Raw genomic sequence first — 12,434 nt, 5'->3', positions numbered from 1 at the left:
ATACAGGGGCCCCCTATGGAGGGGCACGGAAGTGTGGGGGAGAATCTCACAGCTGGCCTTGGATGAAAATCTCTCTCAAGGCCTCCTTGGTGAGCCCAGTTCCTTGATGTGCTCTCCAAATTGCACTGGTTATAGCTGCTCATATGCCTTGGCCAGCCAATCAGTCTCTGCCCAACACCCTAGTAGGAAAGTCTCCCCCTTCTCTCATGAAGGTTGTGGAGCACACTGCAGGCTGCCATCACAAAGGGGATGTTGCGCTCGCTGAGGTCCAGGCAGGTGAGGAGACTCTGGAACCTCCCCTTTACACAGCTGAATGCACATTCCACAATCATTTGGCACCTGCTCAGCCTGGCGTTGAAGTGCTCCGTGGTGGGGTTCAGGCTGAGCCCGTGTAGGGTTAGGTCACGAGCCAGGGGAGCAAGAGGTAGTTTGCGTCGCCCAGGATGATGAAGGGAATTTCCACCTCTCCAACTGTGGTGGTGTGGCTGGAGGAAAAAAGTGCTAACGTGCATCTTTTGAAACAGGCAGGAGTCCTGGAAGATGCAGGCATCATGCACCTTCCCTGACCAGCTGACACTGATGTCAGTGAAGCATTCCTGGTGATCCACGAGGGCCTACAGCACCATAGAAACCACCTCTTTCTGTTTATGTAGTCTGAGGCCAGGTAGTTGGGGGCCAGGATGGGGAAGTAAGTGCCATCTGAGGCCACCCTGCATTTGGGGAAGCCCATGGCAGCAAAGCCCAGAGGGACAGCCCTCCATAGCAACATGTTGTTGATGGCCTTGGCTACCTGCAGTAGCACGACTCTGACTGTGGATTCCCCCATGCCGAACTGGTTCCTGATGGAGCAGTAGCTGTCCGGCATGACGAGCTCCCACAGGACAGTGGCGACGCACTTCTGCCCAGGGATGGTGGGTTCACAGTCGGGTGTCCTGTCACCTGAGGGCAGTGGTGAGCTGCTCACAGAGCTCCAGGAAGGTGTCCTTCTGCATGCAAAAGTTCTGGAGCCACCGCTGGTCGTTCCATCGCTGCAGGGTGATGTGGTCTCACCAGTCCGAACTGGTCTCTCTCCATCAGAAGTGGTGTTCCACAGCGTCCAGGGGATTGAGGGGCATTTGCAGCAGCAGGCACGCCAAGACCTGGGTGATGAGGGCCTGCCGTCTGGGCTGGTCCTCATCCTGCTGGAGCAGCATGTGGGAAATGTGGTGTGCGCAAGGCCCACAAGCCTGGCACTGCTTTGCAGCAGCTTCGGCTCCATGTTGTGAGTCCTGTGGCATCTGCATGGGCAACCAGAGCACATTGTGTATATTTTGTGTACCGTGAGGGGGGAGGCAGTGAAGTGGCGTGTGAGATGTGGCTGTGGAGAAGAGCCCCTAAAAGCACGACACAGCTTTGCGGACCAAGCAGACACAGGAAGTACTACCCCTCCTGATACCCTCCCCAGAGCACTTCTGGGGGCTCTAAGTCCAAGGCAGGCTCCAATTAGTGTGGATGTGCTATTTTGAAATAATTCTGACTAATTTTGATTCTTCCCCATAGTAGGGACACACACTTTCAATTTTACTTTTTTTTTCAGAATAATTTCCTAGTGTAGACAAGCCCAGAATTTAATATTCACATGGGTTTAGAGAAAATAACCTGTTAATTTATTTTATATATTAGTATATTCTGTTTTAAATGTTAATATGAGGTCTTTGTGAACTGCAGCATGGCTGGATTTTAACAAAAGTTGGATGTGTTGCAGAGAAAATATTGAAAATTGAGTATAAGAACCATTATATAAAAACAGACTTTGGGTTACAAAAGGGAAAGGAAGCTAAGAATTTTTAAATATTTAAAGTGTGGTTGGGTTACCTTTTCATGGAACAGACCTGCTCTCTATGGGTGCGTCTAGACTACATGCCTCTGGCGACAGAGGCATGTAGATTAGACTACCCATCAGAGACCTGGGAGGCATACCTGGGAGGTCGACAAATGCCTTTGATGTCAACCACAGAACGTCCAGACTACCGCGCTGAGCCAACAAACAGCTGATCGGCTCAGCGCGGCAGCCATGTAAATTTAAATGAAGCGGCGATTATTTAAATCGCTGCTTCATTTTCCTATGCCGGGTAGTCTAATCTACATGCCTCTGTCGCCAGAGGCATGTAGTCTAGACATACCCTAGGTGTATATAGAGTCATATTTGCTCACTTTAGTGACCAAATTAAGCTCCTGACCCTGAAAAGAGCTCTGCACCAGGCAGAAGAAGCACACCTTAATTCTCAGATCCAAAGCTGTATTTTTGTATAAAAACTGAACAAAATTTACTCTCAACTAATTGAGATGGTGTAAATTGCTGATTTTATACAGTCACTTGTCAGATTCTAACATGTAGGAATTACATAAGAACCACCAACATTAACATTACTTTAAAAGTACCCAGTAATACACAACAGTGAATCAGACAGTCAATGTACACAGCTCTTGAGTATACTGAGACATGAGCTGGAACCGTGTGCCTCAAAACAGCCACAGTGTGCATATTCTAGTATCCCTCGATTATTGTTTTGTTATTCTTGAATTTATTTGAGCCCCCTACCCTTTTCATTAGGAAACTAAGGGAGGGGAAGAGATGGATATGAGGGGAAGAAAAGGAGAAAGCTTTTTTAAAACCAGGAGTCCTGGTTATTCAATTGAATGGCAGACTTGTGAATAATGAAGTGATCTGTTTGATGAAGAAACTATACAGTCCCCCAAAGGGATTGTTATGATCACCTAGTTTAATCTCCTGCGTAATTAGGCTTGACAGAATTTGAGTTTTATTTGTTTATAATATCAATGTTTGTTTTTAAGAATTTTTATTAATTTAAATCGGGGTGGGGAATCTCAGGCCAGAGGGCCAGATGCGACCCCCGGCTTGTCTGGAATCAGGCTCTGAGGCTCAGGGCCCCCCCCCCCCTCGCATTGGGGAGTCTGTGTTTGCACTCCACAAAATCTACTAGGCTGCCCCCCCCCCCCCGGACTCTGGTGTGCAAAGGAATTGTGGGGAGGGAGAACAATGGGGTGGATCCCTTCACATGGATCAGGCAACCAGCTCTAAGAGGATGTCGAGGCTCAGAAAAGGCCCAGGAGAATAATTAAAGGATTACAAAACCTGTTATAGTGATTCCTTTAAAGAGTTCAATCTGATTAGTTCAACAAATAGAAAGTTAAGGGGTGACTTACTTAGAGACTCTAAGTATCTGCATGGGGAACAAATATTTTAAAATGGCATCTTAAGTGTAGTGGACAAATGTTTAACTATCAAATGGCTGGAAGTTGAAGCTAAACAATTGGAAATTGGACTTATATTTTTGAAAATTTGGGTAATTAAACATTGGAATGATTTGCCAAGTGGATTCAAGATAGAATGTTTTTCTAAAAAATCCGCTCTAAGAATTATTTTGGGGAAGTCTTATGGTCTGTGTTGCCTTGGAATCACTGAATAGTTTTTTAGTGTCAGTAAATTGAGATCCAAAAATAGTTTTAACACCATTAAAATATAAATTGCCAACATCACATATCAAACTATAAACCCAGATGTTCTTAACCTTTAAACTCTCAACTATCATTTTTAATACCCTTCCTATCAGTAAATTTCTGTTATCATCATTAGTAGAAATGGTTTTATTAGTTAGTGTGTGAATGGTGAAATTGATGTTTATGTTTACAACAACAAAAATCTAATCCTTCCAAGCATGTGTAACACAGGCCATAGGATTTCATCTTAACATGCTCCTGAAATACTATTATAAAATATAAGTTGTCTAACTCATTATTATTATTATTGCTATTAATGAACCTAAAATGAAAAAAACCTAGAAAATGCACATAACAGTTATTAAAACTATAGAAGGCTGGGCATTTTGAAAATGGTCATTTGCCACTGTTCAGAAAATCTTACATGAGGGATGTGCCAATAATATGTGAGAGCTTTTTCTTTGGGTCTCACTTTTACACCAACACCCTATGATAACCAAACACATAAAGAGCCACAGCCATGACTGAAGAGGTTTGGGCTACTCTTTCTAATGTATTGGTTTTGTAAGATTTGCGGGCTTGTTTAAAAGATTTTGCTATGAAATTCTTGAAAAACATTTTTGTACGCTAACATGATTCCCAGCTTTTAAAACGTTGCGATAAATAATCTTGGTGTGAGCCATAAATAACAGAGGGCACACAATAATGTCTGGATGCCAGATGGCACTAGCATAGTGATGGGACCACTTCAGTAAGAAACAAAAGGAAATTCCTGACATTCATCTGTGTGATCAGAACCCAGGGAATTGCATACAGACAGAAAGACCAGAGTGCCAGAAGCACCTAAGAACTATTTCACATTTTTAAATAAGATTTGTATATGCAACTATTCATGTATAGTTTATTCTATTTTTCCTATTAAAATAGTGCATCTTTTGGATATCTGTACATAGAAATTATTGACTAATTAGCAGTTAAAATTGAACTAAAAGTTCTCCTGACAGACAAAATACTAAGCATGTGGATTTATTTATTATTTTTCCCAAATATATCAATGACACGTGCAAATATTACCTACAGGACCAATCTGTCACCTATTCTCTCCGTCAATTTCAGAATGAATAGAAGAAGCAAATGCAGGGAAAACTTCTGGTGGGGAGGTTTAAACATATCCAATTAGGCCATAAATGCAGCTACATAAAAGATCAGAAATGTGTTAAAGTTAATTAAAATGTGGGTCTTTTCACTATGGCACCTCGAGGCGTGCAGCTCTCTTTGTGATAATGCTGTAGCATTAGCTTGGTACATTAGAGGAAAAGTGTCACTTATTGAGAAGGAAAGGATGTCCTGTGGTTAAAAATAGATCTGGCAGTCAGGAGATTTGGGTCGATCACTGATGCTTTCTGGGACCTTGGGCAAATCACTTAACATTTTCTAAAGTAGTCACTGATTTTGGGGGTGCTTGATTTTGGATATGTGTGGCAGTTAAATCTATGGGGTGACCTTCAGACTTCACAACCCCTGCCATCCATGGCCCAGGGTGAAGGCACTTGTCTCAGTGCACAAGGGCAGTGTGGCCTACTAGCCAGAGTCAATATCGCAGCCCTTAGACACAGAGCAGTGTGGCCTGACAGCCCGAGTCAGCATCACAGCCCTTGGCCATATGGCAAAGTGGCGTGAGAGCCAGAGTCAGTATCATAGTCCTTCACTACAGGGCAGTGTGGCCTAATAGCCAGAGCCAAAAAGGCTGCCAACAGGGGAAACCCGAGCCCAAGCCCATCCATCTCAACCAGGCCCCAACCCTGGATCATGGTAGTGGAAGAATGGCGGACCACTGATTCATCAGGGAAGCTCACTGAAACATATTGAGCTCATCCAGGTGGGAGATACCAATCGCTCACCCTCCCTGGGTCACTGAATACGATACTCCATGGTGTGACAGTCTATGAAGTCTCAGGATCTCCAGGTTCCTCAGTGCAGGTCTCTCCCTGGTGCTTTGTCAGCTGTGGAGGCTTATTTCCATTCTTAGGGTCTACAGCTTCCCCAAACAGAGTCTGTGGCTGGGTCTCAGCTGGAGCTTCCATCATAGGTCCTTCCTTTCCACTATCTAGCCCAGACTAAGCAGAGTTCCTCCTTTTTATGCTGGCCCAGCACTTCGCGCATGCCCAGTACAGCTGGAAGGGGACAAGACTTCCTACTCGCACAGCATGGCATTAACACCCTGGTGCCTAGTATGTGGTATGCAGACCTCATCACACTTTCTAAATTGACACCTGTGATTTTTCAAAGGTTTGAGCAACCAGATCTTTATCTGAACCCCAGGGTAACCCAAAGAGGATTTTTAAAAAAAATGGCATAAAGGAACAAAAGGAAACATCAGGGAACAGAAGCAGGCATGATACTGAGAAAAAGGAAAAGGGGTTTTCATCCTCACCTTACATTATGCATGTTCTTCGTTCTGGGTCTTCATAATGTACCTGTGGATATCCAGATTCCCACAGAGCCCCATCTATGTCCAGTCACATGAAATGTTCTGGATCTCACCTACAGACAAGAGAGCCATTTGTGGGTCTCTTCCCATGTCCAGTGAAGTTACGGATAAACTGTGAATGATGGATCAGGCTCCAAGTTTCAGCCTAACTGCTCCAGTTTCCCAGCAGCTACTTTTACAAAGCAAAGTATCCACTGCTGCTCGGCTGCCCGCAAGGGAGTTTTGAAGTTAAATTAATGTGCTTACTTCATGCCAAAACAAAGTATGGATGTTGTCACCACCAATATCTGTTTAAAATAGCCAAGTCCATTATGTTGTTTTTATAAATTATATCGTTTTTTGCTAAAAAGCCACATTTTAAATGCCAACCACGTTGAATGTTGAAATTCCCTTATATAATTATAGAAGATCTTCTATCATTCTATCTAAACTAAGGGAGCAATCTAAAATACCACACAGCATAGCACGAGACAGTGAAGAGAACTGTCATCTTGTGTTTTGAGTATGAGTCTGGAAACATTAAAATTGAATTTGATGAGGACCTGTTTTCAGAAATATTCTTGTGTCCACACTTTTGCAGTTGTACTTACGTCTACATGCAAAAGCCTACATGTGCAAACAGTGCTTGTCATAGACAAAGTAGGTAAGTGGTTGTGTATCCAACTGGCATGGTCAGCTTGGGTTTTCACGTACAAGCACTGTTTAATGTTCTTTTTGCAGTTGCACTTACTTCTACATGCAAAAGCCTACATGTGCAAACAGTGCTTGTCGTAGACAAAGTAGGTAAGTGGTTGTGTATCCAATTGGCATGGTCAGGTAGGTTTTCACGTACAAGCACTGTTTAATGTTATTTTTAACTCCCACATTTCCTTAAATTATATTTTCATCAAGGTTCGCTAGCTATTTTGAAGAACCAATGAGCCAAAATCTCATCAAGCCAGAGTAAATCTATTGAAGTCGATGGGGCTACTCATTCAAATCCAGTGCACAGTTTAGCCTGATGTATTTATCATATTATTATAAACCTTGCACATATACTAAATGCTACAGCAAAATTCTTTTTTGCTAAAATGGGTCCCTGGCATTATGCTCAACAGCAACACGTAAGAAATTGTATTGAAAAATATGCTGCCTCTTTTAATACAGATTCAGTCATTTTGCAAAGGAGCCTAAAAAACTCCTGTAGTAGGGAAAGGCTGTGCATGGCCCAGCAGCTAAAGGGAACATCATTTTGTTTACAACAAGAAAATATTTAACACATTTTATAATCAAGTATTCCACTTTTAATCCCAACCCCTCCCCTTTTACTGGCTTGTCAGTTCCATTGCATTCAAAGACACCCACTAGGGGTTGAATCTTTCAGATTTTCCCAGAGCTGGACTCCAAGACACCTACGTTCCAACACTATAAGGTCAGTCATAACAGAACAGGGTCATCAAGTGCCCTCCCTCCAGTTTTCACTTCTCTTAAGAGTGGATCAGTGAAATAGTGAGTGAGCTCTCTAAAAAAGAGGGAGGGGAAGAGAAGAAGAAAGGACACCATCTCCTCAGAATCCATTTTGGGAAAGCATGCCAACTCCATTGTTGCTTTGGGGAAAATTTGGCATCACTTTAACTGCATAGAGGAAGGGAGGAAATTACTTTAGATATGACAGAACCATAAGTGCCAGAGAAGTGTACTCTTTGTTTGTATTACTTATATATACTTACATAGGAAGTTTGTAAAACATTTTATATTAATTCATTAAAATATTTAGAAACAGAGACCATTTGCACTGATTAGGCCTCAACTGGATTATTGTGTCCACTTCTGGGCACATTTCAGGAAAGATGTGGAGAAACTGAAGAAGATCCAGAGATGAGCAACAAAAATGATTTAAAGTCTAGAAATTGTGACCTATCAGAGAGGACTGAAAGAATTGGGTTTGTTTAGTTTGGAAAAGAGAAGACTGAGAGGGGACATGATAAAAACTTTCATGTACCTAAAAAGGTATAACAAGGAGGAGGGTGAAAAAATTATTCTCTTTAACATCTGATGATAGAACAAGAAGCAATGGGCTTTAATTGAAGCAAGAGAGGTTTAGGTTGGACATTAGGAAGAATTTCTTAACTATCGTCATGGTTGAACTCTGGAATTAAATTGCCTAGGGATGTTGCAGAATCTCCATAATTGGAGATATTTAAGAGAATGTTTGATAGGCATCTATCAGGGATGATCCATTCTAGATGGTGCTTGGTCCTGCTGTGAGGCCAAGGGACTGAACTTGATGACTTCTCAAGGTCCCTTTCAGTTCTAGTTTTCTATGTATATTTTGTTCTGTATTTGTACAGAGCTAACACAGTAGGGTCCTGGTCCACAATTCAGTCTTCTAGGGATTATTATTATTATTTATTATTTATTTTATTAACACAATTGCGAAGGCAACATTTACCAGTATTTACCACAGCGTAGTCTCTGAAACACCACAGTTCCTTCTTATTTCATAGAGGACTTGCTTCTTCGTAAATCTGTTCCATTAACTTAGTCTGCAAGATAGTCTTTATCACTCCTATGCAGAAAAGCACCTTGCATGAGCAAAGATAGGGATGTTAGTTGTAGACCAAACAAAACATTTTTCAAGTCCATGCTCTTAAGATTTAGTCAGTAAGTAACATTAATCAATGATGACTATAAAATAGTATTGAAAACCTCATAATTACTTCACAGGTTTAGTATATGGGAAAACAGTACTCTCTTTGGGTATGTCTACACTACCCCGCTAGTTCGAACTAGGGTGGTAATGTAGGCATACCGCACTTGCAAATGAAGCCCAGGATTTGAATTTCCCGGGCTTCATTTGCGTAAGCCGGCCGGCGCCATTTTTAAATGCCGGCTTGTTCGAACCCCGTGCCGCGCGGCTACACGCGGCACGGGCTAGATAGTTCGAACTAGCAAGCCATTCCGCACTATCTAGCCCGTGCCGCGTGTAGCCGCGCGGCACGGGGTTTGAACAAGCCGGCATTTAAAAATGGCGCCGGCCGGCTTATGCAAATGAAGCTCGGGAAATTCAAATCCCAGGCTTCATTTGCAAGTGCGGTATGCCTACATTACCACCCTAGTTCGAACTAGGGTGGTAGTGTAGACATACCCTCAGATATTACAGGCTGTACCTCCCTTAACTGGGACTCTCTGGTGTGGCTACATCCATGGTCCAGCATGACCGTGGATATTCCTGGACCACAAAGCCCAGGAACAAGAAGGTCTGGTGGCAGGGCAGGAACACAGTAGTGGGGACTGGCAACTCAGCGGGGGGCCCAGTGTTGGGGGGCGGGGTGGCTTGGCAGGGAGTTCTAGTCCCAGTGGCTGGAGAGCTCCGGCTGTGGCCAGGGAGCGATGGCCCTGGAGCTCTGGCCCCAAACTCTGCTGGGACCATGGAGCCAAGCAGCTGTGGAGTTCCTGCCATGCCTCTCTAGCCCTGGCAGCAGCAGAGCCAGGCTGGAGCCCTAGTCTGGTGGCAGCAGGGCGGCATGGGCCATGAGGAGAGGGAACTCCCCTAGTCTGGCAAATCCCCTCATTCAGGGCAAGTCAGGTCCACAGGGTGCTGGACTAGGTGGTCCCACCTGAATTATGAGGTTGCTCTTTGTGAATAAATTTCTAAGGGCAACCCCTGAATGTTTTTGTTTTTGTTTTTTGCTTTCAGCCCCACCACATTTCTGTCTGGTTTTGAGGCCAGTGATTGTAAGGAAACCTATTCTTCCAGAACTCAAAATGTAATAGTTGGGTCTAGAAAGCTGACCAAAACCATAAATCCCTGAAGTTATTGCTGGTATTTTTTTTATTAACTGCTGAGCAAGGTAAAATTATATAATAGTAGGTAGCATTTATAGAGCAACTCCTATTCCCAAAAGGAAATCATTTTTAAGGGGGTCAACAACCATGTTGACAAGGAGGATCCAGTGGATAGAGTGTACTTTGATTTCCAGAAAGCCTTTCCCCCAAGGGTCCATACTGGGACCAATCCTATTCCACCTATTTATAAATGATCTGGAGAAAGAGGTAAACAGTGAGGTGGGAAAATTTGCAGATGATACTAAACCAAAGTGATGCACATTGGAAAAAATCTCAGCTAGACATACAAAACGATGGGGACTAATTTAGCTATAACTACTCAAGGACAGATCTTGGCGTCATTGTGGATAGTTCTCTGAAAACATCCACTCAATGTGCAGTGGCAGTCAAAAAAGCAAACAGAATGTTAGGAATCATTAAAAAGGAGATAGAGAATAAGACAGAGAATATCTTATTGCCTCTATATAAATCTATGGTGCACCCACATCTTGAATACTGCATACAAACATGGTAACCTCATCTCAAAAAAGATATATTGGCATTGGAAAAGATTCAGAAAAGGGCAACAAAAATGATTAGGGATTTGGAACAGGTCCCATATGAAGAGAGATAAAAAAAGACTAGGACTTTTCATCTTAGAAAAGAGGAGATTAAGGATAAGTCTAGACTGCATTGCTATTTTGGGATACTTCAAAATAGCAATGCCGCATCTTTAAAAGCAGTAAGCACCCTCTATTTCCCAAAATAGCGGGCATGCTATTCTGGCGTCCCTGTAACCCTCATTCCATGCGGGTTAAGGGATTTCTCAGAAGAGTTCCTTATTTTGAAATTTGTCACTGTGTAGAGAGCACCAAATTTCAAAATAAGCTCTTTCTACTTAGACTTGGAATAAGCGACGCAATTTGCATTGCGCAAATTGTGTCGCTTATTCCAACAGAAGGGTGCTGTCTAAACGCACCTAACTGAGGTTATGATGGAGGTCTATAAAATCATGACAGGTATGGAGAAAGCGAATAAGGAAAAGTTATTATAACAGGTAGCAGGTTTAAAATAACAAAAGGAAGTTTTTCTTCACACAGTGCACAGTCCACAGTCCACCTGTGGAACTCCTTGCGGAGGAGGACTTTAACAGAGTTCAAAAAAGAACTAAATAAATTCATGGAGGTTAGGTCCATCAATATTTATTAGCCAGAATGGGTAGGAATGGTGTCCGTAGCCTCTGCTTGTCAGAAATGGATGACAGGAGAGAGATCACATGATGATTACCTATTTCTGTTCACTCCCTTTGGGGCATCTGGCATTGACCACTGTAAGAAGACAGGATACTGGGCTACATGGACCTTTGGCCTGACTCAGTATGGCCGTTCTTATATGTTCTTATTATCCTAGATGCTTTACTATAGCATTTCTTTCTTTGTCTGTTTGTGTGTTATACTGTATATATTTAGGTTTAAATGGATGTGATAATGCAATAGGTGTCTTCTATTTGTCATACCCTTGATTCTGAATCTAGGATGTATTAATCAGAGGAGAAAGGAACAAGGTGAGAGGGATGTTAGAACTATACACTAAATCCTTGTTTAATGTTGTAGTTATTTTCCTGGAGAATGCTACTTTAAAAAAAAATGGTATTCAGTGAATCCAATTTCCCCATAAGAATGAATGTAAATGGGGGAGTAAGTTAGTTCCAGGAAAAAAAATTTCGCCAGACAGAATACATTATATACAAATACAGTATGAGTTTTAAATAATTTGAAACAAGCAGTTGAATACGGTACTCACCAATGATGATTATTAAGCTTCTTTGAGGCAGGGGCATAGTGGGCTTGGGTCATAGGCTTTGCCCCGTTTGCCCACCTGGCTCTCCTGCCAGGAAGTGTGGTTAGAGGCTTGCCCATTGCCCAGCTGAAATGCTGGACAGGCAGAATGGGGAAAGCCCCGGTGCCCGAACCCCACTTCCTGGCTGGAACATCAGGTGGGCAGAGCGGGACGACTCAAATAATCTTGTAGCGGAACATTGCGTAACTTTAAACATGGATGTTCTCTAATAGATCAGCAACCAAGGAATGAAACAAGGTGGATCAGGATTACGTTAAGTGAGGAGTTTACTATACTGTCCCAAGGTCCTTAAGGTCAAAATCGTACGGTTGGGATGTGCACTTTGTAGAAGCACTCGTATGAAGAGATACGGCACTTGTTTCCGTTGTTGGACAAGGGAACATTGCTGCTTACTCTGCCCTCTCTTTTGCTTACTACAGATTTATTCCTGAAGCCTGGTCTGCCTGTAGTGTCACATGTGGAGCAGGCAGCCAGGTGCGGCTAGTGAAGTGTCAGGTGATCCTGTCTTTCTCTCAGTCTGTGGCTGACCTGCCTATCGATGAATGTGAAGGTCCCAAACCTGCATCACAACGAGCCTGTTACAGTGGCCCCTGCAGTGGGGAAGTTGCTGAATCTAGCCCTGAGGAAACTGAACTCATCCCTGGGGGTCTGCAGGATTTTGATGAACTCCATGACTGGGAATATGAGGGCTTTACTGAGTGCTCAGAATCCTGTGGTGGAGGTGAGGACAATTTGGTTTTTTCTCTAGTTAATTTGCTTTTCCCTTTTCTTGCAT

General features: G+C 43.0%; 1 protein-coding gene across 10 annotated transcripts in view; it reads left to right on the top strand.

The window, feature by feature from the left end:
• ADAMTSL1 (ADAMTS like 1) overlaps positions 1 to 12,434 on the top strand; it is a 707,788-nt gene that overhangs the window by 566,585 nt on the left and 128,769 nt on the right. For all 10 annotated transcript variants that reach the window (XR_012904618.1, XM_075931513.1, XM_075931510.1 and 7 more), the window contains one exon: positions 12,079 to 12,380. Coding sequence is in view for 9 of the 10 variants with exons in the window: in XM_075931513.1 (XP_075787628.1) it covers positions 12,079 to 12,380 (302 nt within the window). In the remaining variant the exon portion in view is untranslated. The remainder of the gene's footprint in view (positions 1 to 12,078; positions 12,381 to 12,434) is intronic.

The sequence above is a fragment of the Pelodiscus sinensis genome, chromosome 6, assembly GCF_049634645.1.
Source record: "Pelodiscus sinensis isolate JC-2024 chromosome 6, ASM4963464v1, whole genome shotgun sequence".
NCBI lineage: Eukaryota > Metazoa > Chordata > Testudines > Trionychidae > Pelodiscus > Pelodiscus sinensis.
This window is presented reverse-complemented; position numbering and strand designations above follow the sequence as displayed.